We start from the raw sequence: 27,739 nt of genomic DNA, 5'->3' as shown, positions 1-27,739 counted from the left end.
ATGGTCTCACCTTTTTGTAGACATTGACGAGTGCATGGTAAATGGAGTGATGTGTCGCAACGGTCGCTGCGTCAACACCGAGGGCAGCTTCCAGTGTATCTGCAATGCTGGCTTTGAGCTAACTCCGGATGGGAAGAACTGCGTTGGTGAGGAGGAACAAATGCAAAAACAAGGCTGAGTTTCAAATGAAAGCTTTCATTTCCTTGAAAATTATGAAACTTTTCTTGGTTCTGCCAGATCACGATGAGTGCGCCACTACCAACATGTGTCTCAACGGAATGTGCATCAATGAGGACGGCAGCTTCAAATGCATCTGCAAGCCTGGCTTTGCTTTAGCACCTAGCGGACGGTATTGCATTGGTACGACTTAGCAAGTGCCAATTAAATGATGAAAACTTTACACGGGATGTTCTTAAACTATTTTACTCTAATCCCAATGTTGTCATTTTTTTTAAACCAGGCCTTTTGTTTCAGAAGTAAAAAAGTTTTGAAAATCCCCCCAAGCTGCTATTTACCACTGTCCAAAACTAATATATGAATTAAGAAAATTATTATTTACTGTTAAAAAGTTTGTTGGGGAATATGTCAAAGTCGCTGTCAATTCATTGCATTTTTTCAGTAGTAATAAACACACATTAACATGGATTTTCAGTAAATGTATGTGGGTTTGCCCACAACAGCATGTGGTTTGACCCCAAACTTCAAGCTAATGGTAATATCTGATATTATAATATATACCAACAGGGTTTCACTCAAAGTTATACTTGGTGGATTGGTAAATCTTAATAGTCAATTAGCCCAAACAGCAATCACAACCACAATCGGCAGGAATAAATTGTAATATAAAATCTTCAGAGAATAAGCAGTTAAAATAGATAATATGTAGGAATCAAGCATTTTATAAAATTCTTATCTGACTCATTAATCGAAATAGTTGATTACCCTGGAGAGGTACATAGCTAAATACAGTGGCACAAAATTATAAAGTCAGAATTCTGATTTGGAAATAGGTTGGGACAAAATAGTGTTGACAGGTTATGAAAGGAATTTATTGGTATAATTCATTAAATACTTTGGATTTACCTTGTGATGTTCTGGTCTTCTCATGTACCCTCTCTCCATCAGACATCGATGAGTGTCTCACACCCGGCATCTGTATGAACGGCCGCTGCATCAACAACGAGGGGTCCTTCCGCTGTGAATGCCCGCCAGGCCTGGCCGTTGACGTGGATGGAAGAGTGTGTGTGGACACACACATGAGGACCACCTGCTATGGTGCCATAAAAATGGGAACATGCTCGCGTCCTTTTCCAGGAGCGGTGACTAAATCTGAGTGCTGCTGTGCTAACCCTGAACATGGCTTTGGAGAGCCCTGCCAACCCTGCCCATCCAGAAACTCAGGTAGTGCCTTTGTGTGAATATAAACATGAAATAAAAAGTCAGCTTATCTAAAGTGTTTTTTGTTTATTTTGCGACGTTCAGCTGAGTTCCAAGCTGTATGCAGCGGTGGTATTGGCATCACAACTGATGGAAGAGGTAAGTTTTTTATATTTAGAAAAATCATTACTTCATTCATGTTTATCTCCAACATCAAATTATATTTGATGGTCTTTTAGACATCAATGAGTGCGCCTTGGACCCAGACATCTGCCAGAACGGTATATGTGAGAACCTCAGAGGAAGTTACCGCTGCATCTGCAATATTGGCTACGAGTCTGACACAAGTGGAAAGAACTGCGTTGGTGAGACTGTTTTTGTTTCCAGAGCTTAACTTGTTAGATTTTTTTTATCGTACTACGGATTACATTTTCCCCAATCAAGGTTTCATTTTTCAATTTTTTAAAATGTGAGATTCTAGTTAAAAAAGATGGATTAGTTTTGAGTCTTACTACACGTTTAGTAGGGGTGTTACTAAGTTTGAAGTGATAAGCGATGGTTGTGATGATGATGAGCAAAGAAATCATTAAAATGGTTTTCTCTCTGTTGGCAGACATCAATGAGTGTCTGGTGAACCGACTGCTCTGTGATAACGGACTGTGCAGAAACACCCCTGGCTCCTACACATGCTCCTGTCCCAAAGGGTTTGTCTTCAAACCTGACTCTGAGACATGCGAGGGTGAGCTCTCACTCAACTAAAGTCTTCGTTATGTGGTTTTTTCTTTCAATTAATGGAGATAGTTTGCTGGTGGCATGGCTCCCAGATGTGTTGAGTTAATGTACAGTAGTCGTATCTGTACTACAGGAAAAGTTAAAACAGCTAAAGGTTGGTTGTTAGTTTCCCCTGAATTCAAGTGTGTCTCTGCATGTCTCAGATATCAACGAGTGTGAATCCAGCCCATGTATCAATGGAATATGTCGCAACGTCGCCGGGTCATTTAACTGTGAGTGTGCCCATGGCAGCAAGTTGGACTCCACAAACACCATCTGCGTTGGTAAGACAAAAATTTAATGCAAATTATGGCAGCACTGTGGAATCCAAGACAGATCTTGTTTGACATATTGACGAGAGAAGCACCAATAAGAGATCTTGGTGGTTGATTTCTGACCCTTGATTTTGTAGTGCTCTGATATGCCAATTTAGAATTTTTGGTCAATTTTGGTTTTTCTTTAAAAACTTAGCAAAGAACTACAAAACAGAGATTTCTGTTTCTTTATATTTCTATACAGTATATTTATAAAGATATTTAGAGAGAGAGAGAGAGAGAAATATGATAAAAAGACCAGACTTCAAGTTTCTATTTGGCTGACCAGAGCCAATCAAGCCTAAAGTTGAACAACTGTGGTCACCAAAAGCTCTGTGTGTGCTTCTCTGTGTCTCTCAAATTACAAATAGCACTGTGAATTATATTTCTCGAAACTAATTGCTGGTAAGACTTTTCTGTCTAGTAAATTGAATCAAAATGTAGAAATAAGGGAAATTATGTTTTCATAAGCAAGCACTGGCAGTGCAAGTTTCAAAGAGTTAACACACACACACACACACACACACTTCATTTATTAGAAAAATACCTCGGTTTAGCCTTGGTTTGCAAGGAGATGTTTTGTTACTGAAACAGATTACAAATGAGGTGAAGTGTGAGATTATCTTTTGAGGTCAAAAAGTAATTTCTTTCAGTTTGTTTCTTTTAGATTATTATTTTTGTAAGCCACATGCTCATAGGAAATAGAACTAGAGCAAATGTTTAGTCCTATACTAGTGTATTTGACATACATTTCACACATGGCATCATTTGAGTCCTCTGGTTTTGCTGTTTCCTGCTCTATATTTCCTAGTGGTAAGAGATTAGGGTAGTGAAGTGTGCTTTTGTGTTTGGGGGGTCTTCGTAATTTGGTGGAAAATCCATTCTTCCTCAGTTAATAAGGAATGCAGGGGGTTGGGATTAGAATATGGCTAATGTACTGATTTATGGTATTTACCTATCTTAACCTTTAGCCACAGACAGACTTTATTATAATTTAAGAGTAAAAATTGAAAAGTTCAATGTTTTTGGAGTTTAACATGAGGTTACCAAGGTTTATGTAATAATGTTGGCGAGAAATCTTTTCATCAGCAGATCTGTTTGGTTTTTATTTAGTGTCCCCAAAACATGTGTTTAATAGGGAAAAACTGGCTTGCCAAATGTTTGATGTGGATTAGAAATGCACACACCACATTTGTTAGCCTGTTGTTTAGGCTTATTGGAACTGTTTGTTTCCCCTAAAAACACCACGGGATAGTTTAAATCAAGTTTTTTTTTCCTGTTGTTCTGTGGCTCCACAGACAGTATGAAGAGCACTTGCTGGCTCACGATACAAGACAACCGCTGCGAGGTGAACATCAACGGAGCCACACTGAAGTCTGAGTGCTGCTCCACACTGGGGGCCGCCTGGGGCAGCCCCTGTGAACCGTGCGAGATCGGTTAGTTCGTTTATACATTAAAACATGTGTTCAAAGATGTTTTTTAGTCTTGGTGTAAAATTGGCATTCACTGGTTATTCAGTAGAGCTGCATGATTTCATGAAAACATTATAGCAATACTGTTGCTGAAAATTACGGTTACTATGTGGATTATGTTACACCCTCATTTTGTGGACACTTTCTTTATATTACACAATGTCCCCACCCCTCTCCATGAGCTCTAGCGTCTTTCCCTCTGAGTCCATTCAGCTGGCTAAATATATTATAAATATGCAGAGCATGAATGCATAACACATAAAATATTATATCTGAGCAAATGTTGCAACCAAACAGTCTTTTGCAATTGCAATAATTCACGTTTATAATGAGATGATGAGTGCAATTACTATATTGTATAGCTCTAGATTTCAGTTATTTCCTTTGAATTGCTCTACCTTTGGTAAAATAGTTTAACAAATATTTTAATGAATAAATATGCAAATAATTCATACTCATCTTTATGCGTTGGGTGCTCTGAAATTATCAGTGAAGAAAAAGATTATACAAAAGCATTGTTGTTTTATTTACCGAGGCTTCCATATTTGCCATTAGTAAACAAGACCATTTACTGATGATATCTGAAGGATCAGTTTAACAGTACATACTGGTTTAACTCCTACAAAGTGGAAAAGTTCAAGGAACTCAATGTACATCTGAAAAGAAAGACTTGTTAATTTACAAAACGCAGAAATATTTCTTAAAGCTATTTATGTGCAACGGTAAACTGCAAAATCATCAGTTCAAACAGATGTGTGGAGATACAAGTCTTCTTCCATGACCTTTCAAATGTCGTAAGATCTAAAACAAATTTGAACCAGAATTTTAGTCAAAGGTCTGTCATTGTTCCTATTACATATATGGGAGAGGTTTCTGGCCCTAAATAATCAGTTTAAGCTTTGCACTGGAGGTAAAACACTATCAATATTTTCATCAGCAGCATGAGCGGATGCAGGTGAGGGTCTTTTCTGTGCAGAGTGGGGTGCCTCAACACTAAATATGATACCAGGGCGTCTCTTTGACATCATTACAAATACTGTAAATACTTAGCTGAAGCCTGGAAAACTCTCCAAGCAACAAGCTCATTCAAAACTTGGAGATGCGGGTGCTTTTTTACATCTGAGAGCCCCATTTTATGGGAAGCTCAGCACATACCAAACCTGATCATAACACTGTATATTTTAACAGAGAAGCTGTGGATTTTGTATTTCTGCTACAAAGTTTGGGCTGTAGCCAGAGCAGTGGCAGGGTGCAAGGGACATAGCAGACGTATCGCCAAGACCATTATTACAGATTAGAGTGCTGCCATGGTAAACCAATAAGTAAACTTTATCTTAATCTTTTTTTGTAAATCAGACGTGAGTCTAAGGTAACACATCCCATTTTCTCGGATTAATGAGTGCTGCAGAACAAAATAACTAAATCTCAGCATGTTTTTCCACTAGTAGTTCAGTCTTATTTCCTCAAATGTAAAAAAGTTACCATACATGTTAAAAGTAGCCCTACGTGTTAAAAGTTACCCTACATGTTATCTTATGTCTGTCACAGCACAGAGACTGACAACAAATGGCAGATGTCCTGCCTATAATGCTGGCTGATCCCCAACAGTATTCACTGTTTTCCAACCAACAAATAATCATTTAGTTGCATAATAAAACCACTTGGACAGTAAGGATCAGTGCATGTAAATGTTTTGCCACTGAATTCATCCTTACGCCTTACATAAAGTTGTACAGTAAATCCATGCGTAATTATTAACAAAGAAAATGTATTCATACAGAAAATAATAGTATAACATATTTTGTTTCCTCAGACACAGCTTGCTCTCGAGGATTTGCACGCATGAAGGGCCTTGTCTGTGAAGGTAAGTATATTTCATTTCACAGTGAGGTGTGATGACTGTGTGTGGTCCATTTAGTTGCCGCTGATGGTTCTGAAGATGTCTTTTTTTTAGACATTGGTAATGTGCCTCAGTTTTGTGAGATCCCTTTGTTTTGCAGAATGAAGCATGCATGTTTTATGCTCGTATTTCATGTGTAACCGTAATTCTAAAATTCTTCTCTCTGCAGACATTAATGAATGTGAAGTGTTCCCGGGAGTGTGTACGAACGGGCGATGTGTGAACACTCAGGGCTCGTTCCGCTGCGAGTGTGCTGCAGGCCTGACTTTGGACAGCACCGGTCGCACATGTGTGGGTAAGAGGAGCTTAGACGATTAAATCGAAGCTTCTTTAAGCTAAATGCAGAAATCCTCATCATTTTGTTTTTGTTAACTCTCTCCAGACACGCGCAGTGAGCAATGCTATAAGAAATGGCACGAAGATGAGTGTGGTGAGCCACTTCCAGGAAGGTACCGTGTGGACATGTGCTGCTGCTCTGTGGGTGCTGCTTGGGGGGTCGATTGTGAGGAGTGTCCTAAAGAAGGGATGCCCGAGTTCAATACCATCTGTCCCAGAGGTCGTGGCTTTGCTAACAGAGGAGATATTCTCACCGGCAGGTCCTTCTACAAAGGTACTTAATATTCTGGGTTTTTTTAATGGAGCTAATTTGTGGTAGAACTGCACTGTTCTCATATGGAAAGACAGTTTTAATTAGTAAATAATCACTTTGTAAATGTGTTTCTTTATAGATGTGAATGAATGTAAGGTCTTCAGTGGTCTGTGTACTTATGGAGCCTGCAGAAACACCATAGGCAGTTTCAAGTGTCGCTGCAACAACGGTTTTGCCCTCACAGCTGAGGAGAGGAACTGCACAGGTACGAACTGGCTGGCAGAGGCTCTGAATTTAATATAAACTGAATAAAATGTTTTCAACAAACAAAAACAAAAAACATTTTCCTTTTATGTTGTGTGGCTTTGTTTCAGATATTGATGAGTGTCGAATCTCCCCTGACCTTTGTGGCCATGGTACCTGTGTCAACACACCCGGCAGCTTTGAGTGTGAGTGCTTTGAAGGCTACGAAAGTGGCTTCATGATGATGAAAAACTGCATGGGTAAGTTTGAACTCCGTAGCATACTGTATGAGCTCTTTTTTGCATTTGTTTCTCATTCTTTTTGTCACCTTTTTACATTTTTTATGGCTTTCTAATTAATAACAGACATTGATGAATGTGAGAGAAACCCCCTGTTGTGCCACGGAGGAACCTGCCTGAACACAGAAGGAAGTTTTGAGTGTGAATGTCCCCCAGGATATGTGCTCAGCAATGATGCATCTGTCTGCGAAGGTTGGTGGATATGCACACAAAATATACAGACGTGTCTCAATAAATTACAACATAATTTATTTCAATAATCAAGTTCTAAGTGAACCAAATATATATTATAGACATTTTTTATATCACAGTTGTTTTCTTTTTCAGTAACTGTTGTTGATTATGACCTTTAGCTAAAGAAAGCCCAAACTTCTGTTTTAAGGAAGCCCAGGTTCCCTTAGGGCTTGTCTGTGTACAGGAACCAATTGGAACTCGCAGACAAGCATGTGCTGGTTTCATATTATTTTTAGCTCAGCTGAACGACATTCCACTCAGAAATATAAAGTTTTCTATACAGCCTTTTAGGAAGTGATATTACGCTGGTTTATACACTGTCTACTTGCAGGAGAAGAGAAACTGAAAGAAAGAATAGTGTTTTCTCACCACAATATAAGTATAGTTTTTGTATTTTTGTTTTTCCTGGGAGATAAATTACCAACAGCAGATTTCTCTTCACTGTATTTCTTAAAAGACAGCTTTGTTGTTCCTTTTCTTCTGTTCCTGTGTTCTACTGTGTGTTTGCTCCAATGCTTTGACTGGGAGTATCACTGTCCTTGTCATAATTATCTGTATTGCGTTATTTTATGTCTATTATCATATGCTTGAATGTTTTGGCTTTAAATTAGTTTATTTTTTTCTGTTTAGGCCCTCTTTGATGGTTCAGTTTTACTTCCTTGGTGGAAGACCACAACATGATGTAATATAACATTCCAATATGAGATATAATTTTTTCATTGGTCCTACGTAATAATCTGAAACTGAATTTTAGATTTTTATTAGCTATATGCTATAATTATCGAATAATTTTATATAGATTCTTGCTCCTGATTTATAACACTCTTGTGTTATAAATCTATAGAATAGACTAGTTTATATTTTTGAACTGAATTAATGAATCAAATTATATTTTCAATGATATTTTAATGTATTAAGGTAAAGCTATATGGGCATTCACGAAGTCTAAATGGGTTTACTGCAAATTTATTAATCCGTAATCCTTAAATCTTCAGAAATGGTTGCAAATATGTAAAAGAAATCTTATTTTTCAGTATTACAGATAGTAACGTTTATCTGTTTGTACTTGCTTGCTTATTTAGATATGAATGAATGCCAGCTGAGTGACAACTTGTGCAGAAACGGGCAGTGTGTCAACATGCCTGGGACCTATCAGTGCTCCTGTAACACTGGCTACCAGGCCACACCTGACAGACAGGGCTGCGTTGGTATGAGGAAAATCTGATATGATATTGAATAACATTTTTATACAAGTTGAAGTACATTTAACTTTATGCATTTTGTTTTCTGTTTTCACTGAGACTGCGATATGTATGCCCATTTTGTTATGTAACAATGACCGCTTCCTCCAGATATTGACGAGTGCACCATTATGAATGGAGGTTGTGAGACTCACTGCACCAACTCGGAGGGTAGTTATGAGTGTAGCTGTAGCGAGGGCTATGCTCTGATGCCTGACCTCAGGACTTGTGCAGGTAATTAAATGCTGAATATACTTTACTTGCAGATTAAATGAGAAATATTTGGCAATTAATGTGGTTACATATAACATGCTAAAAAAAATATCCCTGCTGTTTTAAAGATATTGATGAATGTGAAGAGACTCCAGATGTCTGTGATGGAGGCCAGTGCACCAATATTCCTGGGGAATATCGCTGCCTGTGTTTCGATGGATTTATGGCTTCTATGGACATGAGGACCTGTATCGGTAAAGGGATAATACGTTAAAGTTCTTCTGCCATCATTTTATTTTTTGTCTGACACATTATTTATTTTCTCCCTGACCTGTATATAGATTCAGACATGTTATGACTTTGTTTAGTTAGCTATGGGACTTTCTCTGTCAGACTCACTTTATATCACTCTGAGCCCCGTCGAGAAAACTATACTTGTGTAACTGGTCCCTGTCCATCCCTGTCTGCCCAGATGTGAATGAATGTGATTTGAACCCAAACATCTGTCTCCACGGTGACTGTGAGAACACTAAGGGCTCATTCATCTGCCACTGTCAGCTGGGATACTTTGTCAAAAAGGGATCCACAGGCTGCACAGGTACACACACACACACACACACACACACACACACCCACACACACACAAAAAAGAAGAAAACATAATAGTTCAACCAATTTTTCAGCTCTACATTTTAGAAATTATTTAAATGGACCTAGCCTGCACAGTTAAAGAAACAAGTAACAAGGCTTGCTAGATGCTGAAGAAAAAAATATGTTCATTTAATGGAAAAAAAAGTATCTTATCTTATCCCCTGTTCCTTATCATAGTTTATTGTCCATTCACATGCATCAAAAATATACAATAAAACAAAATTAGTTTCTCTCATTCAGACAATATTGATAAAGCAGTTTTATTTTACGTGTTAGGATATCAAACTGTACCAGTTACATCTCTTCACACCTAAGCAGAAGAGAGAGTTGCCAAAGAAAGCAGTGTGGTTTCTTGGCCAGTTCTGTCTCTCCGCCAGCCTGCATTTAGTCTCCATGGTTACCAACTGTTGTTCTTGTAGATGGGCGTTTCCAGTTTAAATTATTAGGTTTTTATTTAGAAAACCACCACAGCATCAGAAGCATTAGCTGGCTGCCTTTTTAGCAGGTGGTTGTGCAGCATCTCTTCCATAACAAGTTATCTGTTTCCTTAGATAGAAACACTTTTTATCCAATTTGAATAAATAACTGAATCTGACTGCACTGTTCAATTGATTAATTGGAATGTATGTACCTGACTTTTGTGAAGTGCCTTGAGACAACATGTGTCGTGAATTGGCGCTATATAAATAAAACTGAATTGAATTGTTTTCTACCATACGCTTTCGAAGGTCATCCTTATTTCCATTAAAAAACGAAAATCCTGGAGCAAGTGAAGCTGCTGCAGACATGCTAAGCGGCAACTTTTTAATCCCACCACTAACAAAACGAAAATTATTCCCATTATTGCAAAGTTAAACTTAAGTCTTTGTGCGAACATTCTCATCATCTACTAAATCTAATATTAGTAATCATTTCTTTATTATTATTGTAATAATGATACCATAGATGTTAATGGGACACAACAGTAAGTATGATAAAAATAGGTATGTTGGTTGCAGATAGATAAGAGAAAAAAATCAAGATTGTTTTTGTTAGTAGTTCTGTGGCATAAAACATTTTATCACTCTATTTAGGAAAATATTTTCTTTGTGTGTGATGCTTAAGAGGGTAGTGAATGTGGTTCTGTTTTTAGAATCAAATAAAGTCGTTTATCTCCTTTATTGACATTTCTGATGCACCTGTGTTTTCAGTTTTTTCCTGGCACCTTCAAAAAATTCAAACCTGCTTTTTACTGATGAGAGTGCTTGTAGTAGTTCTTAAGAAAGTTACATCAAATCGGAAAATCAGCTTTATGTCCTCAGCTGTATAACTGCTGATTATTTCTGCTGCTTATTTCTTTCCAGATATTGATGAGTGTGAGATCGGAGCTCACAACTGTGACATGCACGCTGCTTGCATTAATGTGCCCGGTAGCTTCAAGTGTCGCTGCAGAGATGGCTGGGTGGGAGACGGCATCAAATGTGTGGGTGAGTAGGTACCCAGATTACCTGTGTATTGTAAGTTGTAGATCAGGTAATTCATTCCTCAAATATTTCATTTAAATTTAATTTATTTGCCAAATTTTATCTAGAGCTGTCTTTTGTTCTCAAGAATATGGTGAACTGTTTGGTCAACCTTTTTTTCCCTTCAGATTATGATGAATGCGCCTCAGAGGACCACAGTTGCCACCTCAATGCAGAATGTGTCAACACACCTGGATCACACAGGTGTACATGCAAGGAAGGCTTCAATGGGGATGGCTTTTCATGCTCTGGTAGGAAAACTGCTATGATGTTGGAAGCTCACTAGGTAGCAGGTTTGGTAAAATATTATTTAGTCTATAACGGAAATGTAAGTTCAACATTTAGTACACAGAGCACAAAGATGAGTATACCTCTGTTTTAGAAAAAAAACTGATAAGCTGGATTTGTTTAAATAGCAAAAGTCTGGTTGCATTTTAGCATTATGGTTCTAAGTCAGGGTGTCAGAAGTGCACTATTTACGGCCCCTGGTCTGATTTTTTGCAGCCCCTCACGTCAACTTCACAATGATACATATTTCTCCTGCCTATCGCAGGTGGTTGATGCAGATGGAGATGTTTTATTTTAAATTTGGTCAAAATTATTACAAATATTAAAATCTTCTTACAACAGAATATGGTTGCAACACAAAGTATTCGTCATTTAATAGCCATGCTTCTCTTTAATTTTATAGTAAATACAGCCACATTAATCCAGTGACTTTTATCCAAAAGCTTTTTTTGTTTGCATTAAATCTGCTTTAATAAATTTATTAAACATGGCTAAATACAGCAAGCGTTTTCAAAGAAAGAGTGACTTGAACAGTGAATGAAGTTCTGTCCTTATTGCTGAGAATAGACAAATTTGTTTTTCTATTATTTCAGGACAAAACACTTTTATTTATTGACAAGGTAAAAACAATTCACATTCTATTTTCTTTTAGTTTAGTTTATAAAAACATTTGATTTTTTTTAAAACAAGTAAGAAAAAAATTGAATGATAAACCAACTTGAGTCAAATATAACAGAATATTTTCAACAGAAAAACAGTTGTTGATGAAAAATAAAGGTGGTCTAATCTAATTTCTTTGAACTGAGGTCAAACTTCAATGTAAAAGTTATTAAGATACTTTAAGGTTATAGTATGTATTTTATTTTTCAAGGATTAAATGATATTTCACCTAAGTCTTGTTAGCTTTGGGGTATTATTTAATAATGCATTTAATGGTTTTGTTTCAGACATGGATGAGTGTGCAGACAATGTCAACCTGTGTGAGAACGGGCAGTGTCTAAACGCTCCTGGCGTCTACCGCTGCGAGTGCGAGATGGGTTTTACTCCCACAGAGGACAGCAAGGCCTGCGAAGGTGCAGCGCTTATTCTGCCACACTAAATTGTTTTTTCTATTCAATTAGTGTAGCATGCGTAACCCTGTTTTTGTGTTTTTTACTGCAGATATCGATGAGTGTAATTTCCAAAACATCTGCGTGTTTGGAACGTGTGAGAACCTTCCAGGAATGTTCCGCTGTGTTTGTGACGAAGGCTACGAACTGGACCGCAGTGGAGGCAACTGCACTGGTAACGGTCACACTGAAGTACAGTACACAGAGCTGGGTTATTTTCAGAATTCATATATATGATATTAATCTTCATGGCTCTTTTTTCAAATTAAACTTGTGGTGTTCTTTGACCTATTTTAAGAAAATGAGTATTAAGCATTTTAAAGCAGTGTCATTGTTAGTAAATTGATAAGTTGCTGAATTTATTTTTATAAACTGCTATGCCAACAGCAGATGCTTTCTTAATTTTTTTCTGAAATATTAGGTCTGTGGCAAGATTTTAAAGATAACTGGGAAAAATATAAAAACATCTGTACTCTTCATGCAAACTGTTCGTTAAAAAAATTAGTGTTCTTTGTGTGTCCTGCAGATATCAACGAATGTGCCGTCCATGTGAACTGCCTCAACGGACTCTGTGTGAACATACCAGGAAGTTACATGTGTAACTGTCCACCTGACTTTACGCTTAACCCCACTGGAGTGGGCTGCGTGGGTGAGTAACACCCAGCAAATAAGAACATTTGAATATGGACAACCACATCAAGTGCAATCTTGAATATGATGAGAAAGGGCTGAATTAACTTTAAAACAGCACCAAATGCAGTCTATTCAACTCAAAATGCAAATGATGTTTTTTGGCAAAAATAAATATTGCTCAGTTTGTAATGAACAAATGACACATGAACAGTTTTCAATAGTGAAATAAAACTAACATTTTTCATCAACTAACATGCCCTCATTACTACTCCACTCAAAATGATTAAACGTCCTAAATAGTTTTAAATATTGGCTTGATTGCTTAAGACGGAACAGGTTAAATACCTGGACTGTTGATGGTGGCATTTCATTGCATGTTTACATGTTCCTAGAGTTACAGTTCGAAGCACAGTTCACACATTTAAAGCATGCCACCTAGTGGCAGAAAGAGGAATCACTCAGCAGCTGAAGAGGCAGGTTGCCAAAAAAACCTTGACTGATTTTAAAAGACCTGCACTAAGACGTGATGAGAGGAACCACTGAGGTATTAGTTTTCATAGTAAGCCATGTACTAAATACAGAAGGGCTCCATGTGGGAACTCCATGGCGGTGGCTTAGTGATGCTCTGGAGCTTTTTTGCTTCATCTGTCCCTGAAAACCTACAGTTTAATGAAGAGCATGATAGATTCAATCAAGAATCAGGAAATCCTGGGTGAAAATGTCATGCCATCTGCCAGGAAGGTGACGCTTGGGCATTATAGGACCTTCATACAGAGCAATGGTCATAAGCATATCTCAAAGTCCATCAAGGCTTGGTTTAATAGGACATCCTGGAAGATATTAGAATGGCCGTCATAGTCTCTTGACTTGAATTACTAAAAAAAAAAGATGGCTGCTGCATGCAAACCCTAGAATATTAATAAACTAGAGTTCTTTCCCCATAAGGGGTTGGCTAAGATTCTTCTGAACACTGCCGGGAGCTGCTGTCTGGCTATGATTCATGTTTGCTGCAGGTCATACCAGCAAAAATGTGTACTAGTAAGAAGTAAAGATGCCGGTCATGAAGGGATTAAATAATTCTGAGACTGCTGTAGTCATTAAGAGAGACTATTTGTGTTTAATTTGTAATATTAGTTGTGTTAAGATATTTAAATAGTTTGCTAGACTGGTGCACTGCAAACAGCTACTAGTTTGTATAGTTTGCAAATAAACCCAATTTGTAGTGGGGACTGAATAGTGTTGATTGCAGCTGTTCTCACAACAAAATTAAGTAATACCCGGGAGTGAAGATAAAGTAATTATTGGATATTTCAGATTAATATGCAATAACAATCCAAGCTAACATCTAATGAAGAGCTCTGTTAACTTTAAACAAAGTACTACTATGTCAGTACTTGTGGTTTAGCTCAGAAGGGTTAAAAATGCTGCTTTAGTGACAGATCGAAAGTTCAGTCCTTCATACCTTTATTTTTTCTAAGCCTGGCCAACCTCAGCTGAATGCTTGAGACAACTTGTAGTTTTCAACAAGGGTTTTAAACTTGGTTTAGCTTAATAAATGGTTATTGAGATGCTGGTGGTACAATAAGTTCAGATTTCTCGAGGGGCAGAAATACGCAGCACCATCAGTGCTGCAGTTTTTTCTTTATTGCTTTCTGTCTGATTCGGTGATACAACTAGTTCTACAATATGATGATGTATGCCCTTTAAATGGTTCCGGCATATTTTGGAAACACGATCTTGACTCAGGTCTTCCCAAGGTAAACACAAAAAAAATACCTAACACCGTGGGATATCGTGGTGACACTGCGGATGTGGGTGGAAACAGTGGGACATATAGGTGGGAGAGTGGAGCTTTACAAGTTCAAAAGATTTTTGAAAGATATTTATGGCTGGCACCAGAAAGGGATGAATACAAACTAGAATGTGACATAGTCAAGACATTATAATATTGTGACTCTTAACGAGTTGCTTCAGCTTTGGCTTATGTACATTCCCTTTCTATTACTGTGTACCATCTGACCGACACACACACATTAGAAGGAATTTTATTTCCAAAGTACACAGATGCAAATAGGATGAGTCGGACCAAAACAACTCAAAAATGAAAGCGAGGCAGACTGTGATTTAGCAGTTATTTCTAATATTCTAAGATATAACCAATGTGTCTTTTTAAATGGAGCAAATATATATTTTTATTTCAAAAATGGGGGTGCAAAAACATGGTTTCTTATTTTTAAAAATGGGAGAATAGTTTTTTACTTGCTCCACAGCTTAGGTGAATGTGTTGCAATCCACTGCATGTGCAAAATACCCTTTCTCATAACTACTTAAGACAAAACGAAGGAATTCTAGAATCTGTGTCGTTTGCAGTATTTATTTAGGCCTAACAGCGCTGTTTACTCCTGTCAGATACCCGTGTTGGTAATTGTTTCTTGGACATCCTTCCCCGGGGTGATGGAGGAATCTCCTGCAGTGTGGAGATCGGTGTGGGTGTTACTCGAGCTTCCTGTTGCTGCTCCGATGGAAGAGCTTGGGGAAACCCTTGCGAACTCTGCCCTACATCCAACTCCTGTACGCATCACCAGGACCAAAATCCACTAATTTCCCCTTTAATCATTCATTTTTAGGGTTATGGTGATTGACTGTTTGTTTCTGCCCTGCAGCCGAATACAAGACACTCTGTCCAGGAGGGGAAGGGTTCAGACCCAACCCCATTACTGTTCTTCTGGAAGGTAAAATATAAAGCTTTTTTTTGTTTGAGAAATGCATTTTAGCAAAAAGAGAATACTTAAGTGACAAACACTAATTTCTCTATTTGACTGGTCTTTAAGACATCGACGAGTGCATGGAACTACCAGGTCTCTGCCAGGGTGGAAATTGCATTAACACATTTGGTAGCTTCCAGTGTGAGTGTCCACCAGGCTACTATCTGAATGAAGAGACACGCATCTGTGAAGGTATGTGCTCATTCTTTATGTCAAAGAGATTACAAAGTGAATGCAATTGAAGGAATTTCATTTATTTTAATATTATTTGTTTTGTTACAGATATTGATGAATGCACTGCTCATTTTGGGATTTGTGGGCCTGGGACTTGCTATAATACTTTCGGCAACTACACCTGTGTGTGCCCACCTGAATACATGCAGGTCAATGGAGGAAACAACTGCATGGGTGAGTGGTAAAGGCTCCCTCAAATAGATGCTTTACTGCAAACAGTGCTATAGTGTATTAGAAAATTCTCATTTCTGCCTCATAATGCAGACATGAGGAAGAGCGTTTGCTACCGCAACTTCAACGACACGTGCGAGAATGAGCTGTCGTTCAACATGACCAAGAAGATGTGCTGCTGCGCCTACAACGTGGGCAAAGCTTGGAATAAGCCGTGCGAACCGTGTCCTACTCCTGCTACCAGTGAGCACAGTGAACACAAACCCAAAAACATTCATTAAATAAGCTGATTGAAGACGACTTTATAAACATGTTTCATCAGAGTCACTGAGTCTCCTCTGTGCTGATTCTTCCAGATGCGTACCGGACTCTCTGTGGTAACCTGGCTCCTGGTTTTATCATCGACATCCACACTGGCAAGCCAGTCGGTAAATCATTGTGAATCCAGTTGCTATTACTCTGACTTATTCAACGATTACTTTCAAAGTAATCTCAAATGATCCTAAGGAGGAGATGCAAAGAGGATTGGGTGGCGGACGAAGGTGGAGACCTCAGCGACCTGATCCCCGGATGCTTAGGCTGGCTCTAGGGACGTGGAATGTCACCTCGCTGGGGGGGAAGGAGCCTGAGCTTGTGCGGGAGGTCGAGAGATATCGACTAGAAATAGTCGGGCTTGCCTCCACGCACAGCGTGGGCTCTGGAACCCATCTCCTTGAGAGGGGTTGGACTCTGTTCTACTCTGGAGTGGCCCACGGGGAGAGGCGGCGGGCTGGTGTGGGTTTGCTTGTTGCCCCCCAGCTCAGCCGTCTCGTGTTGGGGTTTACCCCAGTGGATGAGAGGGTCGTATCCCTGCACCTTCGGGTTGGGGAGAGGTCTCTGACTATCATTTCAGCTTACGGGCCGAGTGGCAGTGCAGAGTACCCGGCCTTCTTGGCGTCCCTGTCGGGGGTGCTGGATAGTGCCCCTCCCGGGGACTCCATTATTCTGCTGGGGGACTTCAACGCCCACGTGGGGAACGACAGTGACACCTGGAGAGGCGTGATCGGGAGGAATGGCCTCCCCGATCTGAATCCGAGTGGTGTTTTGTTATTGGACTTCTGTGCTAGTCACGGATTGTCCATAACGAACACCATGTTCAAACATAAGGGTGTCCATCAGTGGACTTGGCACCAGGACTCCCTAGGCAGGAGGTCGATGATCGACTTTGTTGTCGTATCATCAGATCTTCGGCCGCATGTTTTGGACACTCGGGTGAAGAGAGGGGCTGAGCTGTCCACTGATCATCACCTGGTGGTGAGTTGGATCTGCTGGAGGAGGAGAAAGCCAGTCAGACTTGGCAGGCCCAAGCGCATAGTGAGGGTCTGCTGGGAACGTCTGGCGGAGCCCTCGGCCAGGGATGTATTCAACTCCCACCTCCGGGAGAGCTTCGACCAGATCCCGGGGGATGTTGGAGACATAGAGTCCGAGTGGACCATGTTCTCCGCATCTATTGTCGATGCTGCTGCCCGTAGCTGTGGCCGTAAGGTCTGCGGTGCCTGTCGCGGCGGCAATCCCAGAACCCGGTGGTGGACACCGGCAGTAAGGGATGCTGTCAAGCTGAAGAAGGAGTCCTATCGGCTGTGGTTGGCTTGTGGGACTCCTGAGGCGTCTGACGGGTACCGTGAGGCCAAGCGTGCGGCGGCCCGGGCTGTGGCAGAGGCAAAAACACGGGCCTGGGAGGAGTTCGGTGAGGCCATGGAGAAGGACTACCGGTTGGCCTCGAAGCGATTCTGGCAAACCGTCCGTCGCCTCAGGAGGGGGAAGCAGTGCTTCGCCAACACTGTTTATAGTGGGGGCGGGAGACTGCTGACCTCCACTGAGGACATTATCGGGCGGTGGAAGGAGTACTTCGAGGATCTCCTCAATCCTGCCATCACGCATTCCGTGGTGGAAACAGAGGCTGGGGACTCGGGGTCGGACTCTTTCATCACCCAGGTTGAAGTCACCGAGGTGGTTAAAAAGCTCCGCGGTGGCAAGGCTTCGGGGGTGAATGAGATCCGCCCTGAGTACCTCAAGTCTCTGGATGTTGTAGGGCTGTCATGGTTGACACGTCTCTTCAACATTGCGTGGCGGTCGGGGACAGTGCCTCTGGACTGGCAGACTGGGGTGGTGGTCCCCCTTCATAAGAAGGGGGACCGGAGGGTGTGTTCCAACTACAGGGGGATCACACTCCTCAGCCTCCCTGGTAAGGCCTACGCCAGGGTATTGGAGAGGATAGTCCGACCGATAGTCGAACCTCGGCTTCAGGAGGAGCAGTGTGGTTTTCGTCCCGGCCGTGGAACACTGGACCAGCTCTACACCCTCTACAGGGTGCTCAAGGGTTCATGGGAGTTTGCCCAACCGGTTCACATGTGTTTTGTGGACCTGGAGAAGGCATTCGACTGTGTCCCTCGTGATGCCCTGTGGGGGGTGCTCCAGGAATATGGAATCGGGGGCCCTTTACTAGGGGCCATCCGGTCCCTGTACGAGCGGAGCAGGAGTTTGGTCCGCATTGCCTGCACTAAGTCGGACCTGTTCCCAGTGCATGTTGGACTCCGGCAGGGCTGCCCTTTGTCACCGGTCCTGTTCATAACTTTTATGGACAGGATATCTAGATGCAGCCAAGGGCCGGAGGGGGTCGGGTTTGGGGACCAGTGGATTTCGTCTCTTCTTTTTGCAGATGACGTGGTCCTGCTGGCCCCCTCTAGCCAAGACCTACAGCATGCGCTGTGGCGGTTCGCAGCCGAGTGTGAAGCGGCTGGGATGAGGATCAGCTCCTCCAAGTCCGAGGCCATGGTACTCGACCGGAAAAGGGTGGCTTGTCCTCTTCAGGTTGGAGGGGAGTTCCTGCCTCAAGTGGAGGAGTTTAAGTATCTCGGGGTCTTGTTCACGAGTGAGGGAAGAATGGAGCGGGAGATCGACAGACAGATCGGTGCGGCTGCCACAGTAATGGGGGCACTGTGCCGGTCCGTTGTGGTGAAGAGAGAGCTGAGCCGAAAAGCAAAGCTCTCAATTTACTGGTCGGTCTACGTTCCTACCCTCACTTATGGCCATGAACTTTGGGTCATGACCGAAAGAACGAGATCCCGGATACAAGCGGCTGAAATGAGCTTCCTCCGTAGGGTGGCCGGGCACTCCCTTAGAGATAGGGTGAGGAGCTCGGCCATCCGGGAGGGGCTCGGAGTAGAGCCGCTGCTCCTCCAAATCGAGAGGAGCCAGTTGAGGTGGCTCGGGCATCTATACCGGATGCCTCCTGGACGCCTTCCTTGGGAGGTGTTCCAGGCACGTCCCACCGGGAGGAGGCCCAGGGGACGGCCCAGGACACGCTGGAGGGACTATGTCTCTCGGCTGGCCTGGGAATGCCTTGGGCTCCCCCTGGAGGAACTGGAGGTGTCTGGGGAGAGGGACGTCTGGGCATCTCTGCTGAGTCTGCTGCCCCCACGACCCGGTCCCGGATAAAGCGGAAGACGACGAGTACGAGTACGAGTACTTTCAAAGTTGGTTGATGCTATTTTTTGATTGCGTTTTATTTTTACAGATATTGATGAGTGCAGAGAAATCCCTGGTATCTGTGCCAACGGAGTGTGCATCAACCAGATTGGAAGTTTCCGCTGTGAATGCCCAATGGGCTTCAGTTACAACAACATACTACTGATTTGTGAAGGTTAGTCCCAGCTCAGACATAACCTTCTTTCATCCTTCCATCTGTGGCATTATTAATTTTTTTGGAACAAAATACCAAGAAACATACAATGCCTATAAAAAGGATATTACCCCCTTTAAAGCTTCATCCTTTTAGTTCTTTTGTAAAGGAAATCATGGTCAAGGTAAGTTGGCTTTTTTGACAAGAACGAAAAAATATTATTTAATTTCAAAGTAAAAACAGATTTTTATAAATCACATTAGTTAATTAAAAGTACAGTTATATTCAATGAATTTGAAAATTATTGAAAAGTTCCTTTGTTTTAGTAACTTAATTGAAATTATGTAGAATAATTACACATAGACTGATGTTTTCAAGCCTTTATTTCTACAGCTAATGAACATGATGCCTTATACATTTTATTATTTCATTATTTTTTTATATAATTTAAAGTGACTAAAGCTAATTGATAACCACAAAACTTCAGCAACAACTACACAGAAAATGGTTCAAAGATTACTTTATGAATGTTCTGAAGTGAGACGTTTTGTCTGGACTTGAAAAGAACCGTTTAGATCCAAACTCACTGACAGAGCGTGACTTGTTTTGTAAAGAAGAATTGAGAAGAACGACGGTGTCCACATGGGCCAGATTAAAACCCATCCACATAGAGTCAGTATTGGGGATGCAGCCAAAGCGTGAACTAAATACTGACCTGAGGGGGGTGAACATTTGAGCTATCAGTTACTTTACTTTTTCTATTTCACACAGTTTTTTAAAAACCTGTTTCCCCTTTTTTTTTTTTTTTTTTTGGAAAACAAAAGCTAAATAATATTGTCCTTGTATACATGCTTCCACCTCCTGATACTTTCACTCCTGTTTTGACAGAACAGATAGATGCAATAATGCATTTCACATATAATACAAAGAACTGTCCTCTGGCAGTACTGGATAAATAAGTCAATGATAAATAAAAATCCCTCAGCATATGCCCACTCAAGGTTAAATCATGCTCATACACGCAAGCAGCTGCAGTGACTCTCACTTTCTGGCTGAAAGGGATGTTTACAAGCCTCCTGGTAAATTTCTACCTTAATTATTATCAATTATATTCTTATAAAGACAAACATGCCAGGCAAAACCATCAGTCAGTCAGAACCTAGAAGTAGCTTCGTGAACTCTAGAACTTTAAAATGTTTTTTGTCCTGTTACACACAATCTCAGAGCCAAATCTGAGCAGAGAGTTATACAGCTGATCATTGATGTCTACTGCTTGTTCTTGTCCACTTCCATCACAGATATTGATGAGTGTAACAGCGGGGACAACCTGTGCCAACGCAATGCAAACTGTATCAACATTCCAGGCAGCTACCGCTGCGAGTGCTCCCAGGGCTTTACACTATCCCCCGGCGGGGCCTGTCTGGGTGAGTCCTGCGTCTCTGAATAGCTGAGCCCATGTTTACATTAACAGATTACCAATAGGCATGAGCTGGTATAAAATTTGCATGGTATGATGAAAGTGAGTAAAAATACTGTATCACTGTAAGCAAAAAAGTTTAAATAATGTAAAGCATCACTTTCTGCTAAAATGTCTAAATTTAGAATTAATTTTCAACATGTAAAATTTTGCTTTTCGTAGAACAGTATTTTTTGAGCACCACTATGAATATTACAAACTAATACTAGCTGGTTAATTAGTTGAGCCATCTGCTTAGTTTGATGACCATAAAGCCGGCTATTTCACAGAAATGCTGCTCTTTGCTTGCCAAACATAGTTTTAAAACTGTTGCCTTACTTTAAGAGTAATGGTTGTAACATTTCTTTAGGCAGCTGACTAGCAATACGCAGCAACACGTGAGAGTGGGGCAGGGCTTGGGAAACTATTCATCTAGACCACCTACAAAATATTACAAGAAATTCTAACACTCCAAGTAGCATGAATATGTAATTCTTTGAATAAGTAAGAACCTGCTCAGGAATGATGATGTACCGCAGGTTTGTTCACTTTAATTTGACATAAACAGCCTATACATAAAGCTTGATGCTGCTCCATTAATGGATTTAGGACAAAAAAACATGAGACACTTATTGTGAAGTCAAAAGGCTGAGAGGTATTTAAGATAATTAATGAATCAACATATACAACCATTATCATAAATAATTATTTATATATGAGTTATATGATATAATATCTGTATCACTTCAAATTAAGTTAAATGTTTTCCTTTTCTCATAGTCTATTTTATAGGTTTTGTGCTTGAATCCCTACTGAAAGTAATGTTTTTTCATCACAAGATATGCCACTATTTAAAACATCACTATTTGCATGGTGATTGGACCCTGTTTTACAATTTAAATTAAAGAAAATAAGGACACTCCTCACACATCAGCATATTTATTGTTTTCAGACCAATCACAAAAGAGAAATGAACTTATAAAATGTTTTTTAACTTAACCCCATTTTACGCCATTATTGCATATTTGCCTTGCATTTCGGTAGCTTAGGACAGGCTTCTTCAGATAAACAACGCTCCAGTATCACTCTCCTGCACATCTGATACTTTAGCAGATGCAATTTGATCACCACCGGAGTCATGCTGTCAAAGAATATTTGTACATTTTGAAAAAATGCTCCATCTGCGCACATCAGCAATTCACTGATGCAGAGATTAACTCACCTCACTATGCTGAGTGCTCTAAGACGCTCCTGATCCAATCTACTTTTTAATTATTTCAGTTAACAATTATTTGACCACTTCAGGGCACTTATAGAGAATTCAACTTTCATGTCCAGATTGTCAGTTGATCCTTAATTACAGACAAAAATAAAATAAGATTGTAATGGCAAGGCAAAAGTAACATACCTCGTCTGAAACCAGTTGAACACTGTACATTCTAAACCTTTCATCCCAGTACACATCAAAAGCAACACACATACAGCTTCTCAAAGAGGTAACAGGATTTGATAATCCACAAAAGGAGCTTCATTATTTTATGTTAGGACAAGCAAAAAATACATATTTTATAAGCCAGCACATGGAAAGATAGGATGCAGTGTGGTTAGAGCTTAAGAAAAGAGCTGCTGCAGCAACTGATATTATAATATTAATAATTTTAGGCAAATCATTTTTAATGCAAGCCCAAAACTTGTTAATAAGCATTATACGGCAGCTCTGACATTAAATTTTTTTTGTTTGTTTATTTGCAGATCGTAATGAGTGCCAAGAGATTCCTAATGTGTGCAGCCACGGACAGTGCATCGACACTCAGGGCAGTTATCGCTGTCTCTGCCACAACGGCTTCAAGGCCACTGCTGATCAAACCATGTGCATGGGTAAGGAGTGCAAACACTTGGTTTAATAGCAGGGCTCCATGTTATCTTCTCACAAATGAAATAATGTTTTGTTTGTGCATATTTTAGACATCGATGAATGTGAAAGGCAGCCATGCGGTAATGGTACGTGTAAAAACACGGTGGGATCCTACAACTGCCTGTGCTTCCCTGGATTTGAACTCACACACAACAATGACTGCATGGGTGGGTTTTTCAAGTATTCACTTGTCACTTTGTTAAAGATTTCGTCTCTACGTCTACATTTTAATAAAACATACAGCAAAGAATTTAGCCAGAAAATAGTACTTGGACATACAGTTAATCAAATATTGTTGTTCTGTGGTACATCGACGAAGAAAAAGAAGTTCAGTTTACCTTGGATATTCTTTTAGTCTTGTCAAAAATATTTTTGTACACAATTTTTACTAATCATTTTAACATGTCATTCACAGACATAGATGAGTGCTTTGCCCAGCAGGGCCAAGTGTGCAGAAATGGACAATGCATCAACGGGCTTGGTTCCTTTCAATGTCTATGCCATGAGGGTTACGAAAACACCCCTGATGGAAAGAATTGCATTGGTAAGTCACAAGTTATAATGGATGTGTGAGATAAATGTAAACCATTAGGAGTCCCACTGAACTGTTTGACTTATTGAGAAAAAATTATGTTGATTTTCCACAGATATCAATGAGTGTGTCAGTCTGCCGGGAACATGCTCTCCAGGAACCTGCCAGAATCTGGATGGTTCCTTCAGATGTATTTGCCCTTCGGGTTACGAGGTGCAAAATGACCAGTGTTTAGGTAACAGGAAAAAACTTTAATACATCAAGAATGTTCTGCTTATAATAAAACACCTTCATTTGAAGTGCATCTATTATCATTGTTACAACTTATTTTCTCTTAAGTGGAGTTAGGGCTATAGCCCACAATAGTTATAGTAATGTTCATGTTTGAAATCAAGAAATATGTCAAAGCATGTGGAAAAAAAGGCTTGCAAAAGGCAACTGAGCACACAACCCAAAGAAAGATGATATTATGTTTGCAACAAGCCACTGGGCCATTATTGCATCACACAATGGAAGCCCAAGACCGAAGCAGTGATAGAGACGTTTGCAGTTACAATATGAGTTAATATGATAAAGATTTTTTATTTGTCCAGTAAAGACTAGAATTTCAGGAAATATTTGGAGACCCAACCCACTTTTGGGATTTAAAAGAGCCTTTTGGCTAGTCCAGTGTGCCTGTAGAGGTATTTTTTACAACCTTACCAGCGTGTACTTATAGAAAGGAAGAGTGCTCACGCACTCCTTTTTATGTGTTACTACTAAACCCCCACACATTAATTTATTAAATTCCCTTAACTAAAAATGTTTTTGCAAAAAAACATATCTGCTTCTATATATAAGACAAGATAATTTACTCTCCATTGTCCTTGGCAATACATCTTCATCAATATATGGTAGTGCATTTGCAATTTTCTGCAGGCCAGTGGCTACAAAGGCTTTTTGTCAAAAATGTGCATTTAAAAATTACATGTCTGCTTTCAAGAACAATAGAAAGGCTGATTTATCTGTCGTGTTATCAAGATTTTTTTTTGGCTATAAAATATTATGTGAGTCTGTTTAAATGTCTGAAAGCTTGACTAATGCCTACATTTTTACTGACAACTTATCTTTTTCACCATCTTGTACACCATCTTCCCAGATATCAATGAGTGTGGTGTGGAGCCCAACATCTGCCAGTTTGGCACCTGCACCAACACCCCCGGCAGCTTCCAGTGCACCTGCCAGCCAGGCTTTGTGCTCTCTGACAACAAACGAAGATGCTACGGTAAGAGATGCTGCAATGATGAAGATTATAGCACTGTAGCAATATTTGTCTTTGTGACTCTTGTAAAAAACACAGGAGTTTCCTTTTTTTTATGGTAGACACCAGAGAGAGCTTCTGTTTTACCAAGTTTGAGGCGGGCAAATGCTTAGTCCCTAAAGCATTCAATACTACCAAGGCCAAGTGCTGCTGCAGCAAGATGCCCGGAGAGGGCTGGGGACTTCCCTGTGAGCTTTGCCCACGAGAAACTGATGGTGTGTAACACAGACATACTTACCTTTTCATACATACACATGCATCTGTATCCAGTATCAACTGTAAAAGTTGACATTTTGTTGATGTTTCACCAGCTGCCTTTAACACTCTATGCCCCTACGGCCATGGAGCTCTGCCTGGACTAGGTGACACTCGGGAAGGTGAGTGCTGCGACTGTTATCTGATGCATTGATTATGAAGAAAGTTGTTTTCAGTTTTGTTTAAATGAACTAGTTTTTCCTGGCTGTGTACAGATATGAACGAGTGTCTGGATAATCCTGGAATCTGCCAGAATGGAATATGCATCAACACAGATGGTTCTTTCCGATGTGAATGCCCCTTCGGATATAACCTGGACTACACTGGAGTCAACTGTGTTGGTGAGATTTCTAGATTTTGATGATTATTTTTCGTTCGTGGTGTAAAAATCTTTCAAAACTGTAATGTGGTGTTCATAAGACAGACAAGGGATGTTCAATGTTTCTGTCCAACATATTTCAGCTCTGAAATCACTATTGTCACTGATTTTTGCTTTTCTTGAATTAGACTGTAGATTTTTTCTTGCATGGATGTGTGATTACTGTATGGTTTTGGGGTGCTAATTAATGCTCATAAAATTGATCATTATACATTTTTTATTTACATTGTGTGTGTTTGCTCCTGTGATCGTTTTTTTTCAGACACGGATGAGTGCTCCATTGGAAACCCTTGTGGAAATGGAACCTGCACCAATGTAGTTGGAGGCTTCGAGTGTTCATGCCAGGAAGGCTTTGAACCGGGACCCATGATGACTTGTGAAGGTCAGTGGATCATATTAAACACTTAATAGGATTATATGGCAATTAAGCCTTTGTAATGACTCCCTATGTCTCTTCTTGGCTGAAGACATCAACGAGTGCTCCCAGAATCCCCTCCTTTGCGCTTTCCGTTGTGTCAACACGTTTGGGTCCTATGAGTGCATGTGTCCTGCCGGGTATGTGCTGCGAGATGACCAGCGCATGTGCAGAGGTGAGATGGTACAGTAGATCAGGGATGATGCTTACACTTTTACCTCTTCTTCTGTGTTCTGTGTTTTCTACTATAAATAAGTAATAATATTTTATAACAGTACTTTTAACCAGTTGCCATTTTTTACCATCCTTCAACAGATCAGGATGAATGTTCAGAGGGATTGGATGACTGTGACTCTAAAGGCATGACCTGCAAGAACCTGATTGGAACCTTCATGTGTATCTGCCCTCCTGGCATGCAGCGGCGACCAGATGGAGAGGGATGCATGGGTCAGTAAAAATGCTCCAGGTTGTAAATTACAGGGTTGATACAGAATCTGGAAAATTATGGGATTTTATTGAAGTATATTCAAATATACGGATGGAAAAATATTCGCTGATCTGTTGTTAACTGGAGAAAATATGAATTACTAGAAATAAGTAGATCCAATCAGGGTTTTTTATATAGGATTTTTTATTATCAATCCATCCATCCATCCATCCATCCATCCATCCATCCATCCATCCATCCGGTTGTTGCATCAGTATTTCACCCTTCTCATCGCTCCACAACTTTGTTTTGCTGTAGACTTGAACGAGTGTCGTGCCAAACCTGGTATCTGTAAGAATGGTCGCTGCATCAACACAGTGGGAAGCTACCTCTGCGAGTGCAATGACGGCTTTGAACCAAGCTCAACTGGGACTGAATGTATTGGTAAGACCTATGCCGACAGCTGTGCCTCTGTTGACACTTATTCGTCATCTTTGAATGTTTTATGAGATTTTATGTAAGCATAATCTCCGTTTTTAAGTCAATTTTCACATATACAAACACTTTTTCTTTTTCCGTTTAGACAACAGAAAGGGCTTCTGTTACACAGAGGTCTTGCAGACTATGTGCCAGCAGTTGTCAACTAACAGGAACACTGTGACCAAGTCTGAGTGCTGCTGTAACGCGGGTCGAGGCTGGGGATCACAGTGTGAGTTGTGCCCTCTACCAGGCACTGTACAGTACAAGAAGATGTGCCCTCTGGGACCTGGCTACACCACGGATGGTAGAGGTGAGAAACAAGCTCACAATCTGTTGCTTCAAAACAGGAAAATTTTACCTAAAGAAGACATCTTAGTGTCACAAAGATTGGAAAAATGTGTTCATCTTTACAAAAGGTTTAAAACAACAACTAACTTCAATGTATTTTATGTGTTTTATGTGAACACAGAAAAGCCTGATATTTTTATGTGTAAAGAAAATTATACATCTTTTAAAATGTTTTTACAACAAAAGAAAGTGTGAAAGTATACGCTTGATTATGAGCCAATGATGTTCGTGGATTATTGCCTATTAATGTCTCTTAACAATCTGTTCATGTTCTGTACCTTCATAAAAATTATCACTTGAATGTCTCTCCAAATGAACACTGTAAGAAGGGACTTTGGATAATTTAGGAAACAAAATGAACTTAACTAACCTCCTACATTCTTTTGCTGCTTAGCTGGCTGCATCATTACATGGGCACTTCCGGCTGAATATATGAAGACAAAAGGACTTCCTGATCTGTTCATTCAGAAGTTTAACGCTCATTTGTTTACTTACTACACTTTGTCTTGTTTTTAATGTTCTAATTTATACCTTATGTTTGAAAATCTTTACTATTTAGAAATGA

General features: G+C 40.2%; 1 protein-coding gene across 1 annotated transcript in view; it reads left to right on the top strand.

Annotated features, from left to right (window-relative positions):
• fbn2b (fibrillin 2b) overlaps positions 1–27,739 on the top strand; it is a 98,673-nt gene that overhangs the window by 62,525 nt on the left and 8,409 nt on the right. Inside the window, exons 14-57 of the mRNA XM_047374437.1 lie at positions 21–146; positions 238–360; positions 1,126–1,401; positions 1,483–1,536; positions 1,617–1,742; positions 1,991–2,116; positions 2,313–2,432; positions 3,761–3,898; positions 5,748–5,798; positions 6,004–6,129; positions 6,217–6,444; positions 6,563–6,688; positions 6,798–6,926; positions 7,032–7,157; positions 8,282–8,407; positions 8,552–8,674; positions 8,782–8,907; positions 9,126–9,251; positions 10,648–10,770; positions 10,935–11,057; positions 12,042–12,167; positions 12,256–12,378; positions 12,730–12,852; positions 15,246–15,407; positions 15,500–15,568; positions 15,668–15,793; positions 15,884–16,009; positions 16,100–16,249; positions 16,363–16,434; positions 19,563–19,688; positions 20,966–21,091; positions 22,876–23,001; positions 23,089–23,205; positions 23,454–23,582; positions 23,686–23,805; positions 24,709–24,834; positions 24,933–25,085; positions 25,182–25,247; positions 25,341–25,466; positions 25,767–25,886; positions 25,972–26,094; positions 26,235–26,366; positions 26,665–26,790; positions 26,930–27,136. Of these exons, the coding sequence (XP_047230393.1) occupies positions 21–146; positions 238–360; positions 1,126–1,401; positions 1,483–1,536; positions 1,617–1,742; positions 1,991–2,116; positions 2,313–2,432; positions 3,761–3,898; positions 5,748–5,798; positions 6,004–6,129; positions 6,217–6,444; positions 6,563–6,688; positions 6,798–6,926; positions 7,032–7,157; positions 8,282–8,407; positions 8,552–8,674; positions 8,782–8,907; positions 9,126–9,251; positions 10,648–10,770; positions 10,935–11,057; positions 12,042–12,167; positions 12,256–12,378; positions 12,730–12,852; positions 15,246–15,407; positions 15,500–15,568; positions 15,668–15,793; positions 15,884–16,009; positions 16,100–16,249; positions 16,363–16,434; positions 19,563–19,688; positions 20,966–21,091; positions 22,876–23,001; positions 23,089–23,205; positions 23,454–23,582; positions 23,686–23,805; positions 24,709–24,834; positions 24,933–25,085; positions 25,182–25,247; positions 25,341–25,466; positions 25,767–25,886; positions 25,972–26,094; positions 26,235–26,366; positions 26,665–26,790; positions 26,930–27,136 (5,622 nt within the window). The remainder of the gene's footprint in view (positions 1–20; positions 147–237; positions 361–1,125; positions 1,402–1,482; positions 1,537–1,616; positions 1,743–1,990; positions 2,117–2,312; positions 2,433–3,760; positions 3,899–5,747; positions 5,799–6,003; positions 6,130–6,216; positions 6,445–6,562; positions 6,689–6,797; positions 6,927–7,031; positions 7,158–8,281; positions 8,408–8,551; positions 8,675–8,781; positions 8,908–9,125; positions 9,252–10,647; positions 10,771–10,934; positions 11,058–12,041; positions 12,168–12,255; positions 12,379–12,729; positions 12,853–15,245; positions 15,408–15,499; positions 15,569–15,667; positions 15,794–15,883; positions 16,010–16,099; positions 16,250–16,362; positions 16,435–19,562; positions 19,689–20,965; positions 21,092–22,875; positions 23,002–23,088; positions 23,206–23,453; positions 23,583–23,685; positions 23,806–24,708; positions 24,835–24,932; positions 25,086–25,181; positions 25,248–25,340; positions 25,467–25,766; positions 25,887–25,971; positions 26,095–26,234; positions 26,367–26,664; positions 26,791–26,929; positions 27,137–27,739) is intronic.

This window comes from Girardinichthys multiradiatus, chromosome 9 (genome assembly GCF_021462225.1).
Source record: "Girardinichthys multiradiatus isolate DD_20200921_A chromosome 9, DD_fGirMul_XY1, whole genome shotgun sequence".
Lineage (NCBI taxonomy): Eukaryota > Metazoa > Chordata > Actinopteri > Cyprinodontiformes > Goodeidae > Girardinichthys > Girardinichthys multiradiatus.
The sequence above is the reverse complement of the archived record's forward strand: the minus strand, read 5'-3'. Positions and strand labels throughout refer to the sequence as shown.